General features: G+C 44.0%; 1 protein-coding gene and 1 long non-coding RNA gene across 3 annotated transcripts; both read right to left on the bottom strand.

The window, feature by feature from the left end:
* Positions 1 to 1,760: 1,760 nt before the first annotated feature.
* Positions 1,761 to 5,314, bottom strand: LOC123182826 (uncharacterized). The gene is made up of 3 exons (XR_006492328.1): positions 4,442 to 5,314; positions 2,263 to 3,944; positions 1,761 to 2,153 (listed from the first exon to the last, which is right to left on the bottom strand). It is a non-coding gene; the product is annotated as an uncharacterized lncRNA (long non-coding RNA).
* Positions 5,315 to 6,332: 1,018 nt separating this feature from the next.
* Positions 6,333 to 11,319, bottom strand: LOC123174374 (65-kDa microtubule-associated protein 3). 2 transcript variants are annotated; one of them, XM_044590044.1, is made up of 9 exons: positions 10,940 to 11,319; positions 10,494 to 10,558; positions 9,954 to 10,016; positions 9,192 to 9,455; positions 9,035 to 9,121; positions 7,847 to 8,002; positions 7,375 to 7,489; positions 6,728 to 6,883; positions 6,333 to 6,654 (listed from the first exon to the last, which is right to left on the bottom strand). In XM_044590044.1, exons 1-9 carry the CDS (start codon positions 11,208 to 11,210, stop codon positions 6,536 to 6,538), a joined length of 1,296 nt encoding a protein of 431 aa, XP_044445979.1. In that variant the 5' UTR covers positions 11,211 to 11,319; the 3' UTR covers positions 6,333 to 6,535. The 2 variants fall into 2 exon arrangements, with proteins under 2 accessions (XP_044445979.1, XP_044445980.1); XM_044590045.1 differs by having other exon boundaries at positions 9,192 to 9,452.
* Positions 11,320 to 17,607: the final 6,288 nt, after the last annotated feature.

Raw genomic sequence — 17,607 nt, 5'->3', positions numbered from 1 at the left:
TCTATTCTATGTATGAGACAAATGACTATGTACTTATGTATGAGACATAAGCCTACTCTATTTTAGTACTCTGTTATCCAAACTACAACATCATATTTAGATAGAACATAATTTCTTACAATAAGATAGTACAAACAACTGGATACAACTACATCTGAATTAAACGGTAGGTAGGACTGAACTTACAACATACAGCTTAAAAACTACATGAAATCATCATCGCCATCCTTCGTCGATGTAGAACTCTTGCCCTTCGACGATACGGAACTCTTGCCCTTCGACGATGAAGAACTCTTGCCCTTCGACGATGCAGACGGGAAGCCAATTAGCTCCAGTCGGCCTACAGTAGGACAATTAGTCCCAGTCGGCCTGCGGTAAGCCAATTAGCAAGCTAAGACCAGCGGCCGACAGGAGGTAGGAGCCCAATCGGCCTCCCTATAGCCGCCATGTCGGCTTCCTGTAGGACGATAAGGTCCAGTCGGCCAACAGATGGCCGACTATGTATTATTTTTTGAAAATAAAAAATAGACGTAATATTTTGAAAATTAATAAAAAAATGTATTATTCAAAAATATTAGCGAGTTACTGTGGGGACCTTCCCCGCTGTGTTTGCTCAAAACAATTATGGCTTATTTTGTTTTGTCCAATTGATGATTAATTTGTGTTATATGATGGACATGCATGGATATAAGGGTTGGCATATGGGAAGTGCGATTGTCTGGAAATACAAATGAGGAGCGACATTGGTGTCGGGGGGGTGGGGGGAGGGGGAGGGGCGGATCTGCCCCATCCGGTTGTAGATACTCTAATAACACAAGGGACTTTTACATTTGTGTCCCTAACTCTCCATTACTCAGATTTAACCCTAATTTCGAAGCATGCTCAAACTTGTCCCTCTGCCGTTAAATGCACTTATAGAAATAACCTTTCGTGTCGTTACCGTCTAGTCAAAGGGCTTTGACCGCTATCTGGATGTTTGTTGGACATTTTTTCCCTGACTCCACATGTCACTTACAGGTGGGACCCACTCTAAAAAATGAAAAAAAAACTCTTACTCCCACGCCCTCTCTCTCACACACTAACATGTGGGGCCAAACTAGAAAAAACAAAAAAAAACTTTTTAGTGACTTGTTTATTTTAGAATGTAAATACATTGTGTTAATTAAGTGTGGGGGTCCACTGCTTAGCTACGTTTACCTCATATAGTTTCATTAGCGCTGATCCTAATTATGCAAACAGTATGGGCCACAGTCAGCCTCACAACCGGAGCTTACACTCCGGCGTGAGCTCGGGAACAGCGGCGATGCGCCTCGAGCAAGCTGCAGAGGCGGGAAGGCGTGCGCACATGCGCAGAAGCTTGCTCGCGGGAGCCTCTGGAGCACCCACACAATAAAGCATGTCCAGGGAAGCACGGGATGTCCATGCCCAGCGGACGAGGCGAACCTCACAGTCACAGGGACGGCACCAATAGCTAGGAATGGAGCATTTGGGGGAGCGGAAGTGAAGAGGGGAGAGAGAGGGTGAGAGAAAGGGTTTTTTTATATACTAGTAGAAAATATGCCTGTGCGTTGCAACGGGAGAAAAACTTATGACATGCCCATCCACTATGAACACCACCACATCCCTGTGGGCTATGCAAGTCCTTTGACACAACGTTGAGCATGTGATGCAACCTCCACTCTACGCCCACAATCCACGGCGTCATCCAATAGCAATGCACAATGCTGCTTTACAGGGATTCAAGGATCATGGGGGAGTTCTTGTCCAAATCGGGATTCAAGACGACAAATAAGCTTCAATGAAACCAGGATATTAGTATCTCTCAGTTTCTCTCTTTAGCAAAAGCCTATAAAGGAGATTTGATAATTGATTTCCAATTCACCTTGCTTTCTACTGGGTAACTGGAATTTGTTACTCCAATAGGTAACAAACCACTAACTCCATCTAAAATTTTCATAGCCACACTGAAGTTATACTGGTTCCAAGTTTTATTCGGCTACCCCAAGTAATCATCAACCAAACATGCATATTATATTTTGTAAATTGGCAATTCCATTCCTGTGTAGCACAAATTTCACACACCATGTTTACATACGGATCCTTGTAGCCACCAGTTGCCTACATGACATAAGCCACTCTACTGCTTCAGCAACCTGCAAATTCCCAACAGAGATATGGACACAGATGAGGCAGTGAGGCAACAAATTTTAGAACATCTTAATCCAATAGTTGGATTTGATTTGGAGGAAGAGTTCTACTCACCAGTGCAGAGCCATGCTTGTTACAACGTTGTTATTGATGGTGGCACAAATGGATGGCTGCCTCTGTTGCTAGCGTCGCCTTCTGCAGCGATAGCCACTCCATGATCGAGTGGGCCTTCCTCGGAAAACTCTCACAACCACCGCTCATCCACGGAGGTCGTCGACATCTCCTCGACGTTGCGTTGTATGAACACATCTCCCGTGATGGTGCTCCCCTCACTGGCCACTCTGCTGCCCCTCTCGCACTCCCTGACAACAACTCCTATAGTATGAATATTGGAATGATATACCTGTAACCGACAAACTGAAACACCAATGACAAAACAACGCTTGATATTCTTACTACAACAGAAAAGTTCAATATTGTCAGCATATGATTCTATAGTACGTACAAGGACGTTTGCGTGTGAGCTTAATTACATATGAAAGGACCTTCAGAGCAGTTTAAAAAACTACATGGTCGGAAAAGAAAAAAATACAACTGAATTTCATCAGCTTGATTCATGTTGTTTTGAACTCTACCAAGAGAATAAGATGTCAGTATCCACTGTCAGTAGTTGCAGTGTGGCAACTAATTAGTGGTAAGGCAATTGGTTGGATATTCAGATATGTAAGCTGAGCTCCTCCTACAGCTTTATAAATGATTTATGTAGAGAAGAACGGCATGGTACTAAGGCAGTAATAAGTAATATTGAAATCTTCTCTGCATATCATCTATAGTATTGCAGGTTGCAGGATGGTTACATCAGATTCCCATGAAAGGTCAAGGAGACGTAGACAATACTAATGGAAATAGCTTCAGTTCAGTTCCACTTTGTTTTGCTAACACTTCTAATTTCTAAAGGATCATGGATACCTCTAGTAAACAACTACTGGGAACCGCAAAAGATATCTTGGGTTTTAACCAGCTGATTCAAAAACCAAGGGAGCCAGATTAGAGATGCTTCAGTTCTGTTCCACTGTATGTTTCCTGCATACAGTTCGTATGCAGCTGTACTACCCTGTATTTTTGAGAAACACTTTGTACTACACCCCTTCTTCATGAATGAAAAGCCAATCTGGCATTTTCATCAAAAAAAGAACTCTTCGTTTCTAAGGAAACAATCTAAATCCAGTATGTAATTTGAAGTTCGAATTTTGTTTTTACTCAACAGTATCCACTAAATGTACGCAGTATAATTATGTTTCGAGTAATATAGACAAACTATGTAATAACTAATAAAAGATAAATAAGGTGTGCCATAATGAGAACAAATAGTCATACAACAAATAATAATATCAAACCTGACCCTCTAACTCTTGTCAGTAGCTTGTATCAAGTTGGAAGGCCCGTGTCTGAATTATTGGAAGATAAAACACATCAAGTCTTATTACATAAGAACATGGAACCATAAAGAGCATTTACTCAGGCATGTTCATGTGGATCTGGAGCATTGCCCGTAAGCTAATGGTGGACAGAATTTTATTAGTGAAAGAGAAACAAACCAGTGTCATCCATATCCTCAAATTCCATATGAATCAAAAAGTGATAACAATCCTCGAGAACAAGCCATATATTTAGTATCGATCAGTGAGCAGCATCATGAAGTGTTATTTATTTGGTTTCTGGCAGAGAGCAGCAATATATATAAGGGGGTCAACGCCTTCTTGCGAACTCCCAGAAATGCATGCTCATGTTCCTGCCTGCAAGTAACAAAAGACTAAGCACTTAGCTTAGAATTCAATGTAAAAAATGTCAATAAAGAACATGTAAAGGGGATAAGTACACCATTGATTATTTCTCACTGGAGCGCTACACCGGATGCATGGCATAGGAGGAAACTCTTATTATCCAATGATTCAGATGTATATGGCTACAGCACACAGTACTGTTGAAATGCTAGCGGAAGAAAGATTTCATGGTAGAACAATTATCATTAAAATCATGAGGCCAAATGGACAACAATTTAGTGGGCCCTGTGATTTTGGGCCAACAGTGTTCATATATTTTCCGGTGCATATATCCCAAAGAACTTGCATCACTTTCTTGCTTTTATTGTAACACCAGTTGAACTGATAAAATATTCCTAAGGGAAATTTCTTCTAGTTAGAACTGAAGCCTTTTGAAGTTAGCAACTCATCTAGAGTGTCTTGCCCAACATCAAGAAATAAGGATGAGAATGAGGAATGAAGGATTCAACCTGGGCAGATAAAAGTTAATGCATTCCAAAATTGTTGTGGTGGACAGAGCAGCGCAGATGCAGCTTGATCTCGTCCTTGTTGAAGTCGTTGATGAAAAGGTCCAGATTTTAACACATAGATGAGCAAACAATTCCCCTATGCATCGCTGGCTGAGAACAGTGATAACAGCTTTTGAGATTGATCTTAGGCTTCCTCCTCTGTGTCCACGAGCTGCAAGTCAGCCTCTACCTCTGAATCGGTGTGCTGACGACGGGGACAGGAGCCTGAGAAAGTGTGGCACGCTGCTGTAAACTGGGAAGGGGAGAAGAGGCCTACTGCCATGTTACTGACGGGCTAGGCTGCTGTCTGCGCTCCCCCTCGCCGACGAGCTTGGACCTGCAGGGTCCCCGGCAGCATACATGGCTGGAGATCCGGAGAGGCAGGGCTCGGCGAGCAGGGGCGGGGCATAGAGCGCGGCGACCGCGGCCAGAGCCTCCGCGTCCGTGTCGCCGTAACCATCGGCCGGATCCAACGCGCGCGATTCTGACGCTGCCCTGCCTCCTGCGTGTCCTCCTCCTCCTCTCGGCCGTTGCCCATGGCAGCGAGGAGCGTGTTGAGCAGCCCGTCGCGGTCGGCGGCGCGTGCTCGAGCCGACCGGTGCAGGCCCGGAGCGCGGCGGCCTGGGCCTCGGCGTCGGCGAACCGCGCGCGGAGGACCCGGATGGCGCAGGGAGGATGGCGCGGCGGACAGGAGGCAGGCCGGGTGCGGGGAGGACGGCAGCACGGCGCGGCGGAGGATGGCGTGGCGGAGGATGCGGGCCGGCGGCGGCGAGGCGGCGCATCGAGATGGGGTGGGAGATGCGGTCGCTCGATTCGGGGGTGTTTTTTCTTTCAAGCGACGAAAAATTACATGGCAGATTGGTATATTAGGTAGATATATTTATATTAGATAGGATATTAGTTGCACGTTATATTAGGCAGATATATTTGTTGCACATTGGTATTTGGTAAGATATCAATCATTTTTTTCACGGAAATGACAGGATAATAATTACATGGCAGATTTCATAGGATAGCATTGAGTCAAAACGTGTTTATAGCCAATGGCAATGATGGGTAATTAGAGCGTTAAACGTGTTTGGTGCTCAACATTGAAGCGATTTAAACCGCTAGATAACATGATTTGACGGTCGAGATGGTTTGGATCTTTTTATATTGTTATAGATATAGATTTACTGGACTGCGTGTTTATTTTCATAAAAGTCAAGGAGTTTTCTATAAAAATGACGATGACAACGACCAAAAACAGTAGTTGCTTATATTTTTGATGAGTGGGCCCCACCCATAAGTGACACGTGGTGTTAGGGGCAAAATGTCCAGCAAACGTCCAGATTTTGACGGCAATGGGACAAATTTGAACATGCTCCGAAATTAGAAGTAACTCTAAGTAGTGGATTCAAGTTAAGGATACAAATGAAAAGTCCCATAACACAAAGGCGTGTTTGGACTGGATCCTCAAGTTGCCACGCTAAACTGCGGCATGCCACGAACGAATCGGCCGCCACTCTGGGATAAGCTTATACTTCCACATTCCATTGAATAAGGTGTGCACGCATCCTAAAAGTCAACTTTGATCAATAGTATATATTTTTTGGTGACTACAAAATTATACAAAAAACTTAGTTTCAATACAAATTCAGTGGTATAATTTTTATCAGATATAATCTATATTTGGCTCGTCTAATTTAGAGTTTGAGTCAAAGTTGAAATTTAGAATGCATGCGCGCCTTATTCATTTTGGAACGTAGGGAGAAATGGTTTGGAGTGGCTGGAAGGCACGCCCCATGTGTGGCTCGGCAGCCGCAGGCAGTGATCCAAACATGGCCAGACACTCCACTAAAAAAACACAAAGGAAAACGTAACGAGTGTGTTGTTTAAGGCCATCCTTTGGTCCGTACAGCCTCTAGTTTTCTCACCAACAGGTTTGTCACCGCCGCGCTTTGTTGTTATATCTACATGTAGTTCGTACATCAACACAACAGAGGAACATGTCGTAATCATGACTCCAATCAAGACATGGTTGCGGGGGGGGGGGGGGGGGGGGGGGGGGCAGATTCAAGCGCGAGACTGGACTTCTTGCTCAGAGTCATCGGATGGATCAAAGTCGGGATCCTTGCTGGAGTGATCGGAAGGTGAGCTCGACGAGTCCGCCTCAGCGGCGGCAGCAGCAGCACCTTTCAGACCAAAATACATAAGAAAAGATGACTCTGATAACCGAAGCGTTAGGTACAGGAGTAACTCGAATACCTGCCGCATGGGAAGTCCCTGCGGACAAATGTGGGCGGCCCACTGCTTCAGTGCACAGTTTTCCTTTCAAGCGATTAGCATCACGGAAAAATCTTTTGCCCTGCTCTTCTTCCCAGGCGCAGACTTCCTCTCTCAGTTTAGGTGCATCAGCTAGCCCTGCATAAAACAGTGTTAATTCAGCATTTATGCAAACTGGTTGTAGGCATGCACATGGGAGTTACTCCCCCCGTCCCATAATATAAGAGCGTTTTTGACACTAGTGTACTTTCTAAAGTTTTTACAGACTTGCACGCCACCACATGCTAAGGTGGTTATACTTAGAAACCTATTACCATACCATGGATTGAGTTGAACATCAGCAGTGTCTAGAGGCAAGCTTGCCTGATCATGGTGTGTAGTTTCAGTCGGATCTACACCTCCCAGAAAACAGAAAACACCGTGGGCAGTGATGCTAATTTTTTGTGTGTATGTGTGTGTTCGAGCTGGAGACTTGGTTATAAGTAAGATAGTGCTTTGTTCGCGCAACACAAACAGTGAATCTATGGAATTGCATGAAAAAGATGAATCTTTGGGTTTATAATCATGATTAATAGTACTACTAAACACCTCAACCCTCCCCCCAGTTTTTTCATATTCTAGCAATTTACCTTCACGCTTTGTTGCATCATTGCGTATACTTTCAGCCTCTGTAGAAATATCTCCAGCCTTCTCTGTAAGTGATTTCTTCAACAGCAATTCCAGCCTCGCTACCTCGCACTCGACCTACACGAAAATTCAAATGTTAGATTCCGTGCAGAATTCCACTAAACCATATATGCTTACAACAGACGAGAGACTGCATGGATGATTCTTCTAGATAAGTAGAACCTTAAAACTCATCCATACATGACTCTGCTGTACAACATCAGACACAGGTGGGTGAAGCGATATTTTGAAAGGAGGTTTGTGTGCAAAGATGACAAGTACTCAGCGTAGCGAGAGTGCCAACAGTATGTTAAAAGTCATTATGTGCCACATGATAAGCAGGGATTGCTGATATCATACCTTGAGAAGGCCTAATTTGCCATCACATAATTTTTTGTAGACCAGAGAAAATAGGTTTTGTGAGGTGATACTAACCTTTTCTAGTAATTCAGCAGATAAGGCGTTCTCTTCAACCACTTCATCTACTTTTGCAGCGCAGTTGCAGATCATAAAAGAGTAAGGCCTCTGTTTTTGGATGGTAACTCCCAAATCGTCCCACAGATCTATCAATCTTCCTTGTAAGTCTTGAAGCTACAATTCCACAAGTACAATAAGTATCATTTCTCACAATTTCAGCAATAAGCATTTCTTAGCTTAGGTCGCACCAATGAAATACAATTCCCAAAGTACAATAAGTTAAATCTTTGGTAGAGCAATGGAGATGCAAAACAAGTAGTGAGATACAAATATTACGGGTATGGCTGGAAAATTTAATTGCCAGATTCAACATTTCCAATTAACCACACCCCCAATTTACTGCCCAGCGAGAACATCCCACTATCTTCCGGGTATACACCCATTCATGTCTTGAAATTACAATTACATCACTAAATATAGCCTTACCCCAAACAAGTTTACATCTCACAATTCCAGCAATGAGCGGAGACATAGACTATACCAACTAAAGAAGCAAATGAACCACGATGTTTGAAAGTTTACTAACTTGTCAAGTGCAAACATACAAGTGTATGACATTTTTAGAACCCCCACTTTAACTATCTATGTTTAAGCAAGGACTAGTGATTTTCTTTTCAGTCAATGTCAATCCACTAACAGTGATTGTCATTTTCTTTACTATTATAAAGGGGAGTTGGTACGTTCACCTCACCCTTCCCTCCTTCCACCTCCAAAAGGATGATGCTAAAACAATCGGAGAAATCTACCAGACCCAACTCCACGCACTCAAAACACAGACAAAACACGCGACGTTGTGGGGGTGTGAGCCGCTGCAGTTTTTCTGACTTCTGGGGAGACAGAAGGGAGAGAGTGACAGGGCAGGAGCGTGAGTGGGTGGTGCTGGTTGGTTTGTTTGGTTACGGCTGTATGAGTGGTGGAGCAGTTTTCCTGCTTAGAAGATAGATACTGCTATTTGGGAGAAAGATCCAAACAAGATTCAAAGGAAGAACAAAGTAGAATTGAAAGCTTGCTTTTGCTAGGATCAAATTCATGAGAAGATAAATACTGTTATTTGGCAGAAAAGGGCAAACTCAAATGCATGCCATAGTAAGAATGGTTCACACTGCTAGTTAATTGTACATGTGGAAAAACTAAACTGTCACTTACTTTCATGAATCTTTGCCTTTTCAGCTCCTCCAATTCAGGCACAGCAGATATTAGAAGGCTTTCGATCTGTTTTAGGCTAGCAGTCAACTACAAACAAAAAAAATCAGATCAGACATATGTGCATTCACACAAAAAATCGAGGTTAACCCCCAAATACCTGAATATCTGATACTTTTTCTGGTTCTCCAAGAACAAGGCAGAGTGGCATGTACTTGTCAATTAGCTCTTGGATTTTGTTGATCAAAATTTTGCAACGACCCCTCTCAGTAGAGACTGCCTCCTTAAGAATGCTGTTCCATTTGTTCACAAGATCAGTGAAGATCTTCCTTTTCTCACCATCGGATACTCCATGTGTATTCAAGGCATCACTGAGCTCCTTTTGTATTAATTCTGATAAAGTGTCCATGCTCTTCAACAGCTGCTGCAAGGTAGAAGAGTGTATCAATAGCTGAGTACATTGCAGCCAACACAAATTATAGTGTATACACAAATAATGTGCTCACATAGAGCAAGAGACAGTGTAATCATAAAAATCCAAATCACACTACTCTCACCATGTAAGGTATTCAACAATGTATTTTACAACTTTCACATGCCACACAGAAAATCCAAACTTAATAACACTTTACAGGAAGGCCAATGGTGTTCAAAGAGTATCCTATCTACCAAATTATAGAAGATCAAAGTAAGCAAGTGTCAATCAACGGAGGAAGAGCACGAAAATCCAAAAATATATGCACGAAGTACTTCCCAAGAACAATTTAATGTACACAGTATACGTAGGGAAACATAACCTACTAACAAGAAAATCCCTTCCATGCTTTCTCCACAAAGAGAACAACGGACTCTCTTCTCTATGATATGGTGTGTGTTTTTCTATTACCAGTGGAATTGTTGTAAGCAAAGCAGTTTCACTCACCGTGATTTGATCCGATCCCAGCAACTCGACTGACCCCCTTTTCTCTGCCCTCCTGGATGTTATCTGGAAAAAAACGGTGATACAAGAGATATTAACACAAACTCAACTGGTAGCCAGCACATAAATATAACGTAAGCTGATGATAAATGTACCAACTATGAAGTTAGAACAGAATGGTATGATAATACGTGTGCGAAGTTCATTGCAACCAACAAAAAATTAAATGCTGTTGTAAGTAGGGAGTTTCACCCACATTGACCTCGAATATCTTAATCTTGGCTCATGAGTCCCCTTAACCTATGCAGGGGCAAGTATATACCAGTTAATTTCATCATCGCTAGTATTTTCACATAAGAATTAAAAGACACAAGAATAATCAAACATTATAACTCTGACCCAAAAAAGCAACAAATCAAAATAATTGTCTGCGCGGACAAGGTAACTTCTGTATGGGTAGTTGGATATTCATGGTACTAAAGTATGAAACCGAACATTGCACGAATGTAGGGCACATCAATTTGAGGAACATAGTTAGCTGACCTCTTTTTTCTTGTGATGTTTGGTCTTTACCATCAGAGGGATATCTGATACAGAAACGGTGGTACCTGAAATATTAACACTAATCAACTGGCAGCTGATTGACATAATCTATGGTTACCACCACATAAAGATAATGTTCAAACAGGAAGCTACATTCTCTACAGAATCCCCTATCTGGCATTCCGCAGGTAGTTCACACAGGAACCCTAGAAGTATTGCTGCAACAAGTCTGAACAGCAAAGGAAAACGGAACAGTCTGCCCCCGCAAAAAAAAAGACGGAACAGTCTGAACAGCAAGCGCCGTTGCACTACCCTAGCGACGAAATCAGGTCTCGCGTCTTCGGATCACGCATCGAGAGGGGGGAGCCAGCGAACCACATGCGCGCGCGCGCGGACGGAGGCGGAGGCGGGGGAGGGGGGAGAGGGCGAAGACGGGATCGGGATACCTTCGGACGAGATGGGGCCAACAGCCTCGCCCGTTGCCGCGTCCAATGCGGCCGATGAGGAGGCGCGGTGACGGTTCGAAGCCGGTGGCGAGGACGGTGGTGGCGCAAACGCAAGGGCTCGAGCGAAGCTCGTCGGAGGGGGACTTGGTGCTGCTGAAGACGAAGACGAGGAGGACCGGGTAGGGGGCAGTCGAGGCGGGACTCTCGACGCAGACCTGTTTTCCCGCAGAGGGTACCTCCTCTCCGGCGGACGCCGCGGCGGCGACTCCATGGGAGCGCTGCAACTGCTGACCAGCGGTGCCGATTGCCGCAGGTGAGCTTCGGTGCCGTGCGAGAGAGGAAAGGGTACAGAGGAAGCAGAGAGAGAGAGGGGGGATTCGGTCTATTTGGTTTTTTTGGGGCCTCGCCTCCGCTCGCCGGCATACCTGGCCAAACGGGCGGGCCAGGCCGGGCCGGTAGGCTAGCAGCCCAGGCACGGCACGTAGGCTATGTGGGCCGGCACGCGGCACGCCCAGCCACGCCGGCCCGTTGTGGCACGCTGACCCGCCTGGCGCGATTTTTTTTCTTTTTGCTTCGTAATACCTCTGAAAACAGCGAAAAAAAGGCCAAACAAATTAAGAAAAATACAAAAATTGGTAGACTAATGTGGGATAAATCTATAGTTTTATTAGCACATGTAAATCATTAAAAACTCTCATCTCAAAGAAGTAAAAGAATACAAAACATGCTCTAGAATCACAAAAGGATAAAAAATATACAAAGACTACACTATAACACTACTACTACTCAGATCCAAGCACTAATAAAATACGCATGCATTACAAAAACATTGAACATATTAGAGTATTATAGGTATTTATATAAGACATATATATTCAAAAAATAAACGAGTCGTGTCGTGCTGGCCCGCGTGCCCAGTCTCCAGGCCCAGGCACGACCCATGGCGTGCCGCATGCTGGGCCTGGCTCGTTTAGCACGGGTCGTGTCGTGCCTGCGTGCTACCGGGTTGGCCTAGTTAGCACGACCCGTTTGGCCAGCTATTGATACGTCTCCAACGTATCTATAATTTTTTATTGTTCCATGCTATATTTTATTTTATTTTGCATATTCATGGGCTATATTATACACTTTTATATTATTTTTGGTCTAAACCTATTAACCGGAGGCCCAGCCCAGAATTGCTGTTTTTTGCCTATTTCAGAGTTTCGCAGAAAAAGAATATCAGCCGGAGTCCAAACGGAATGAAACCTTCGGGAACGTGATTTTCGGAACGAACGTTATCCAGAGGACTTGGACCGTACGTCAAGACATCAACCAGGAAGGCACGAGGTAGGGGGCGCACCTACCCCCTGGCGCGCCCTCCACCCTCGTGGGCCCCACGTTGCTCCACCGACGTACTTCTTCCTCCTATATATACCTACGTACCCCCAAACTACCAGATACGGAGCCAAAAACCTAATTCCACCGCCACAACCTTCTGTACCCGTGAGATCCCATCTTGGGGCCTGTTCCGCAGCTCCGGCGGAGGGGGCATCGATCACGGAGGGCTTCTACATCAACACCATAGCCTCTCCGATGATGTGTGAGTAGTTTACCTCAGACCTTCGGGTCCATAGTTATTAGCTAGATGGCTTCTTCTCTCTTTTTGGATCTCAATACAATGTTCTCCCCCTCTCTCGTGGAGATCTATTCGATGTAATCTTCTTTTGCGGTGTGTTTGTTGAGACCGATGAATTGTGGGTTTATGATCAAGTTTATCTATGAACAATATTTGAATCTTCTCTGAATTATTTTATGTATGATTGGTTATCTTTGCAAGTCTCTTCGAATTATCAGTTTGGTTTGGCCTACTAGATTGATCTTTCTTGCAATGGGAGAAGTGCTTAGTTTTGGGTTCAATCTTGCGTTGCTCGATCCCAGTGACAGAAAGGGAAACGACACGTATTGTATTGTTGCCATTGAGGATAAAAAGATGGGGTTTATATCATATTGCTTGAGTTTATCCCTCTACATCATGTCATCTTGCTTAAAGCGTTACTCTGTTCTTTTGAACTTAATACTCTAGATGCATGCTGGATAGCGGTCAATGTGTGGAGTAATAGTAGTAGATGCAGGCAGGAGTCGGTCTACTTGTCTCGGACGTGATGCCTATATACATGATCATGCCTAGATATTCTCATAACTATGCTCAATTCTGTCAATTGCTCAACAGTAATTTGTTCACCCACTGTAATACTTATGCTCTTGAGAGAAGCCACTAGTGAAACCTATGGCACCCGGGTCTATTTTCCATCATATTAATCTTTCAGCACTTAGCTATTTCCGTCGCCGTTTTTATTTTACTTTCTTTACTTTGCATCTTTATCATAAAAATACCAAAAATATTATCTTATCATATCTATCAGATCTCACTCTCGTAAGTGACCGTGAAGGGATTGACAACCCCTTTATTGCGTTGGTTGCGAGGATTTATTTGTTTGTGTAGGTGCGAGGGACTCGTGCGTGGCCTCCTACTGGATTGATACCTTGGCTCTCAAAAACTGAGGGAAATACTTACGCTACTTTGCTGCATCACCCTTTCCTCTTCAAGGGAAAACCAACGCAGTGCTCAAGAGGTAGCAGCTATACTCGCCGGTACAGGCCCACGCACAACTCCACAGTCTGTAAAAAAGACGTAGGCCCCCAGCTGGTAGTTTTTTTTTCTATTTATTTTTTTGGGACATTCTCCCCAAGCTTTATTCAAATGGTTTGAACGTTTACAAGAATGAAATTCAAATCCCAAGTTGGCCCAACCACACACCACGTCCCAACCCGAGAAAAAGTGCATGCTTAGCGAGATTGTGAGCCTTGAAATTCAAGCCCCTAAACTCTGGATTTCATGTATAATAGCTTCATGATCAGCCAAAGAACCATGCTTGATGTCTTCCACCATATTCTTGCGGTCGGACGCCACATGGAACCTCTGCACGAATAGGTCCTCCGTAATTGCCAATGCCTCACTTACTTCCAACACCTCAAGTGTGACCGGATTTGTATATGTCTGAAAGTAACATAAGAAGCTCCCAAGAAAACTCCATTGATGTCACGAAAAACCACTGCCAGTGCACCATGAGTCTCATTCACAACCGTTGTATCGGCATTGATTTTCACATGACCTGGTGGCGGGTGGTATCCAATGTGATGACCTCGTCATGTAGCTCCTGCTAAAAAACCTGGCTCGGTTTGGACAAAATATAAATGTCCTTCAGGAAGGATCTGATGAACAGATGGATTGACATGGGACCATCGAATATATCTTCATGTATAGCTTTCCTTCTGGATCTTCAGATGGCCCACATCTTCACCACCATTCGTATGAAATCTTCCTGGGACAGACTCTCGTGCATCATGAACATCCAATTTTTGCATTCAAACCTAAGTTGTCACACATCTGTTCCACTAGTTCCTCTACCAAACACTTCTAGCCATGACACAATCAATTAGCGCATGTTTCTAGATATCATCTGCCACACAAAAGCAGCAAACCAAACTTGTGGACATGTGCATGTGGTGCCGTACGTCAACTGCTGGAATCGATTCAGTGCACAATCTCCAAATAAATAAATTCGGCTTGGACATGACCTTAATATTCCACAGTGTGGTCCATTTTTTCTGTTATTTACATTTTTTTGAAATTTTATATTTCTAGCATTCGTTAAGAAGAAAAGTGTTGTTCGGTTAATTAGGGAAAACCCGACGAAAATTAGATTGCCCGGTTAATTAGGAAGAGTCAGGCGAAAACCATCTGAAGGACACACACAAGATACCCATGCACACCACTCCAAAGTGGGTCTCGCCGAGATAGCACGCAGACGTCATTGTCATCACTCCTCCCCTAGAGGCGTCATCGCCATCCCCAAACCCTGAGCAAACGACTCTGACTTCGCTGGATCGTCGACTCAAACCGTGTTGTAGAGGACATTGTTGGGAAACGTAGCATGCAATTTCAAAAAAATTCCTACGCTCACGCAAGATCTATCTAATAGATGCATAGCAAAAAGAGGGGGAGAGTGTGTCCACATACCCTCGTAGACCGAAAGCGAAAACGTTTGACAACGCGGTTGATGTAGTCGAGCTTCTTCTAGCTCCGAAAGATCAAGTACCAAGCGTACGACACCTCCGAGTTCTGCACACGTTCAGCGCGATGACGTCCCCCGCCTTCTTGATCCAGCAAGGTGTCGAGGAAGTAGATGAGTTCCGTCAACACGACGGCGTGGTTACGGCGATGGTGAAGTGATTCTTGCAGGCTTCGCCTAAGCACCGCAAAACTATGACCGGGGGTGTAAACTGTGGAGGGGGGCGCCGCACACGGCTAACGATTGTTGTTGTGTATTCTAGGCGCCCCTTCTCACATATATAGGTGGGAGGGGGAGAAGAGATAGCCAGGGCCGCCCTAGGGTTGGCCGCCGCCCCTGGGAGCCCTGCCTTGCCCTGCGCCCCCACTTTCCATGTATGCATGAAGGGAAAGGAAAGAGGGGGGTGTGACGGAAGGAAGTGGGAATCCTAATACACACTTTCCTTTCCCTTCCCCTTTCCTTCTCCTCCTCCTATAGCCTTATAGGGCGCACCAGCCCCTTGTGGGCTGGTGTGTTCCTTCACAAGGCCCATATGGCCCATAGGATTGGCGGGGGTGCCCGAAACACCTTCTTGTGACCCGATAAGTACCTCATACCCTCCAGAACACTTCCGGTGTCCGAATACCATCGTTCTATATATCAATCTTTACCTCTCGACCATTTCGAGACTCCTCGCCATGTTCGTGATCTCATCCGGGACTCCGAACAACATTCGGTCATAAAATCACAAAACTCATATAATACTATATCGTCATCGAACGTTAAGCGTGCGGACCCTACGGGTTCGAGAACTATGTAGACATGACCGAGACACTTCTCCGGTCAATAACCAATAGCGGAACCTGGATGCTCATATTGGCTCCTACATATTCTACGAAGACCTTTATCGGTCAAACCGTTATGACAACATACGTTATTCCCTTTGTCCATCAGTATGTTACTTGCCCGAGATTCGATCGTCGGTATCTACATACCTAGTTCAATCTCGTTACCGGCAAGTCTATTTACTCGTTCCGTAATACATCATCCTGCAACTAACTCATTAGTCACTTTGCTTGCAAGGCTTCTTATGATGTGCATTACCGAGAGGGCCCAGAGATACCTCTCTGATACTTGGTTTGACAAATCCTAATCTCGATCTATGCCAACCCAACAAACACCTTCAGAGATACCTACAGAGCATCTTTATAATCACCCAGTTGCGTTGTGATGTTTGATAGCGCACAAGGTATTCCTCCGGTATCCGGGAGTTGTATAACATTATAGTCGAAGGAATATGTATTTGACATGAAGAAAGCAATAGCAATAAAACTGAACGATCAATATGCTAAGCTAACGGATGGGTCTTGTCCATCACATAACTCTCCTAATGATGTGATCTCATTATCAAATGACAACACATGTCTATGGTTAGGAAACCTTAACCATCTTTGATCAACTAGCTAGTCTAGTAGAGGCTTACTAGGGACACAGTGTTTGTATATGTATTCACACATGTATATAGGTTTCCAATCAATACAATTCTAGCATGAACAATACCTTTATCATGAATAAGGAAATATAAATAACAACTTTATTATTGCCTCTAGGGCATATTTCCTTCAGACGTGTGGAGCTATATGAAAATCAGCGTCAGAACTCAACCACCTCGACCAGACAACGCAGCTCAATCCTGCGTTGTAGAGGACGTGTGGAGCTATATGATGATCAACGCCAGAACTCAACCACCTCGACGAGACAACGCAGCTCCAACTCTAATAGAGCACTACGAAGGACAAAACCAGGCATGGCTGGCACCACAGAAGATCACCGAATGGGCCACCTGCAGCCAGTCATCTTATGCCACAGGGAACCCCGCCGAGGCAGCTTCGACTTCACAGCAACAAACAAACCGAGCAAACTTGTTGACACGCTAGAGAAGAGTTGACTATCTCAACCATTGCCATGCAGCCGATATCGCACCCCACCATCATCGTTGTCACAGAAGCTTGGACCCCAAAACCACCGCCATCCACTGGTCCCGCTAGTCGATGCCGAGCTACAGAGACAAATCCTGGAAACAAGTTAACCAAATTGAAACATGTTTGTCAATTTGAAACAAGTTAACGAATTCAAAAATATTCATGAATTGTAAAATGTTCGAGATTCCTTTTTTTTCTAAAATTCAAGAAATGATCATGAATTTGGAAAGCAATTCACGAATTTAAAAAAGTGAACATTTTTTGAATTTGCGAATACATTACGATTTTGCGAGCATTATTTATAAATAAATTGTGAACTTTTTTTATTTCATGATAATTTTTCAGACTAACAAACAAAAATACGGTGAAGAAAATTCTAAATTTTTTGGGACAATTCCATTTATCCCCCTAACTTGAGCCACCACCTGGCATTTGCCCCTAATTTTCAGGTATGCTCAAAAATACCCCTCTTCCATCAATTCACCTTACAGAAATGCCCTTGCCGTCCGGTCAAAGGGGTTTGACCGTCTGGTGAATAGTAACATGGGGAACAGTAAATTCAAAAAAATAGCAAAAGAAATTAAAAAAATCT

This window comes from Triticum aestivum, chromosome 1D (genome assembly GCF_018294505.1).
Source record: "Triticum aestivum cultivar Chinese Spring chromosome 1D, IWGSC CS RefSeq v2.1, whole genome shotgun sequence".
Taxonomy (NCBI): Eukaryota; Viridiplantae; Streptophyta; class Magnoliopsida; order Poales; family Poaceae; genus Triticum; species Triticum aestivum.
This window is presented reverse-complemented; position numbering and strand designations above follow the sequence as displayed.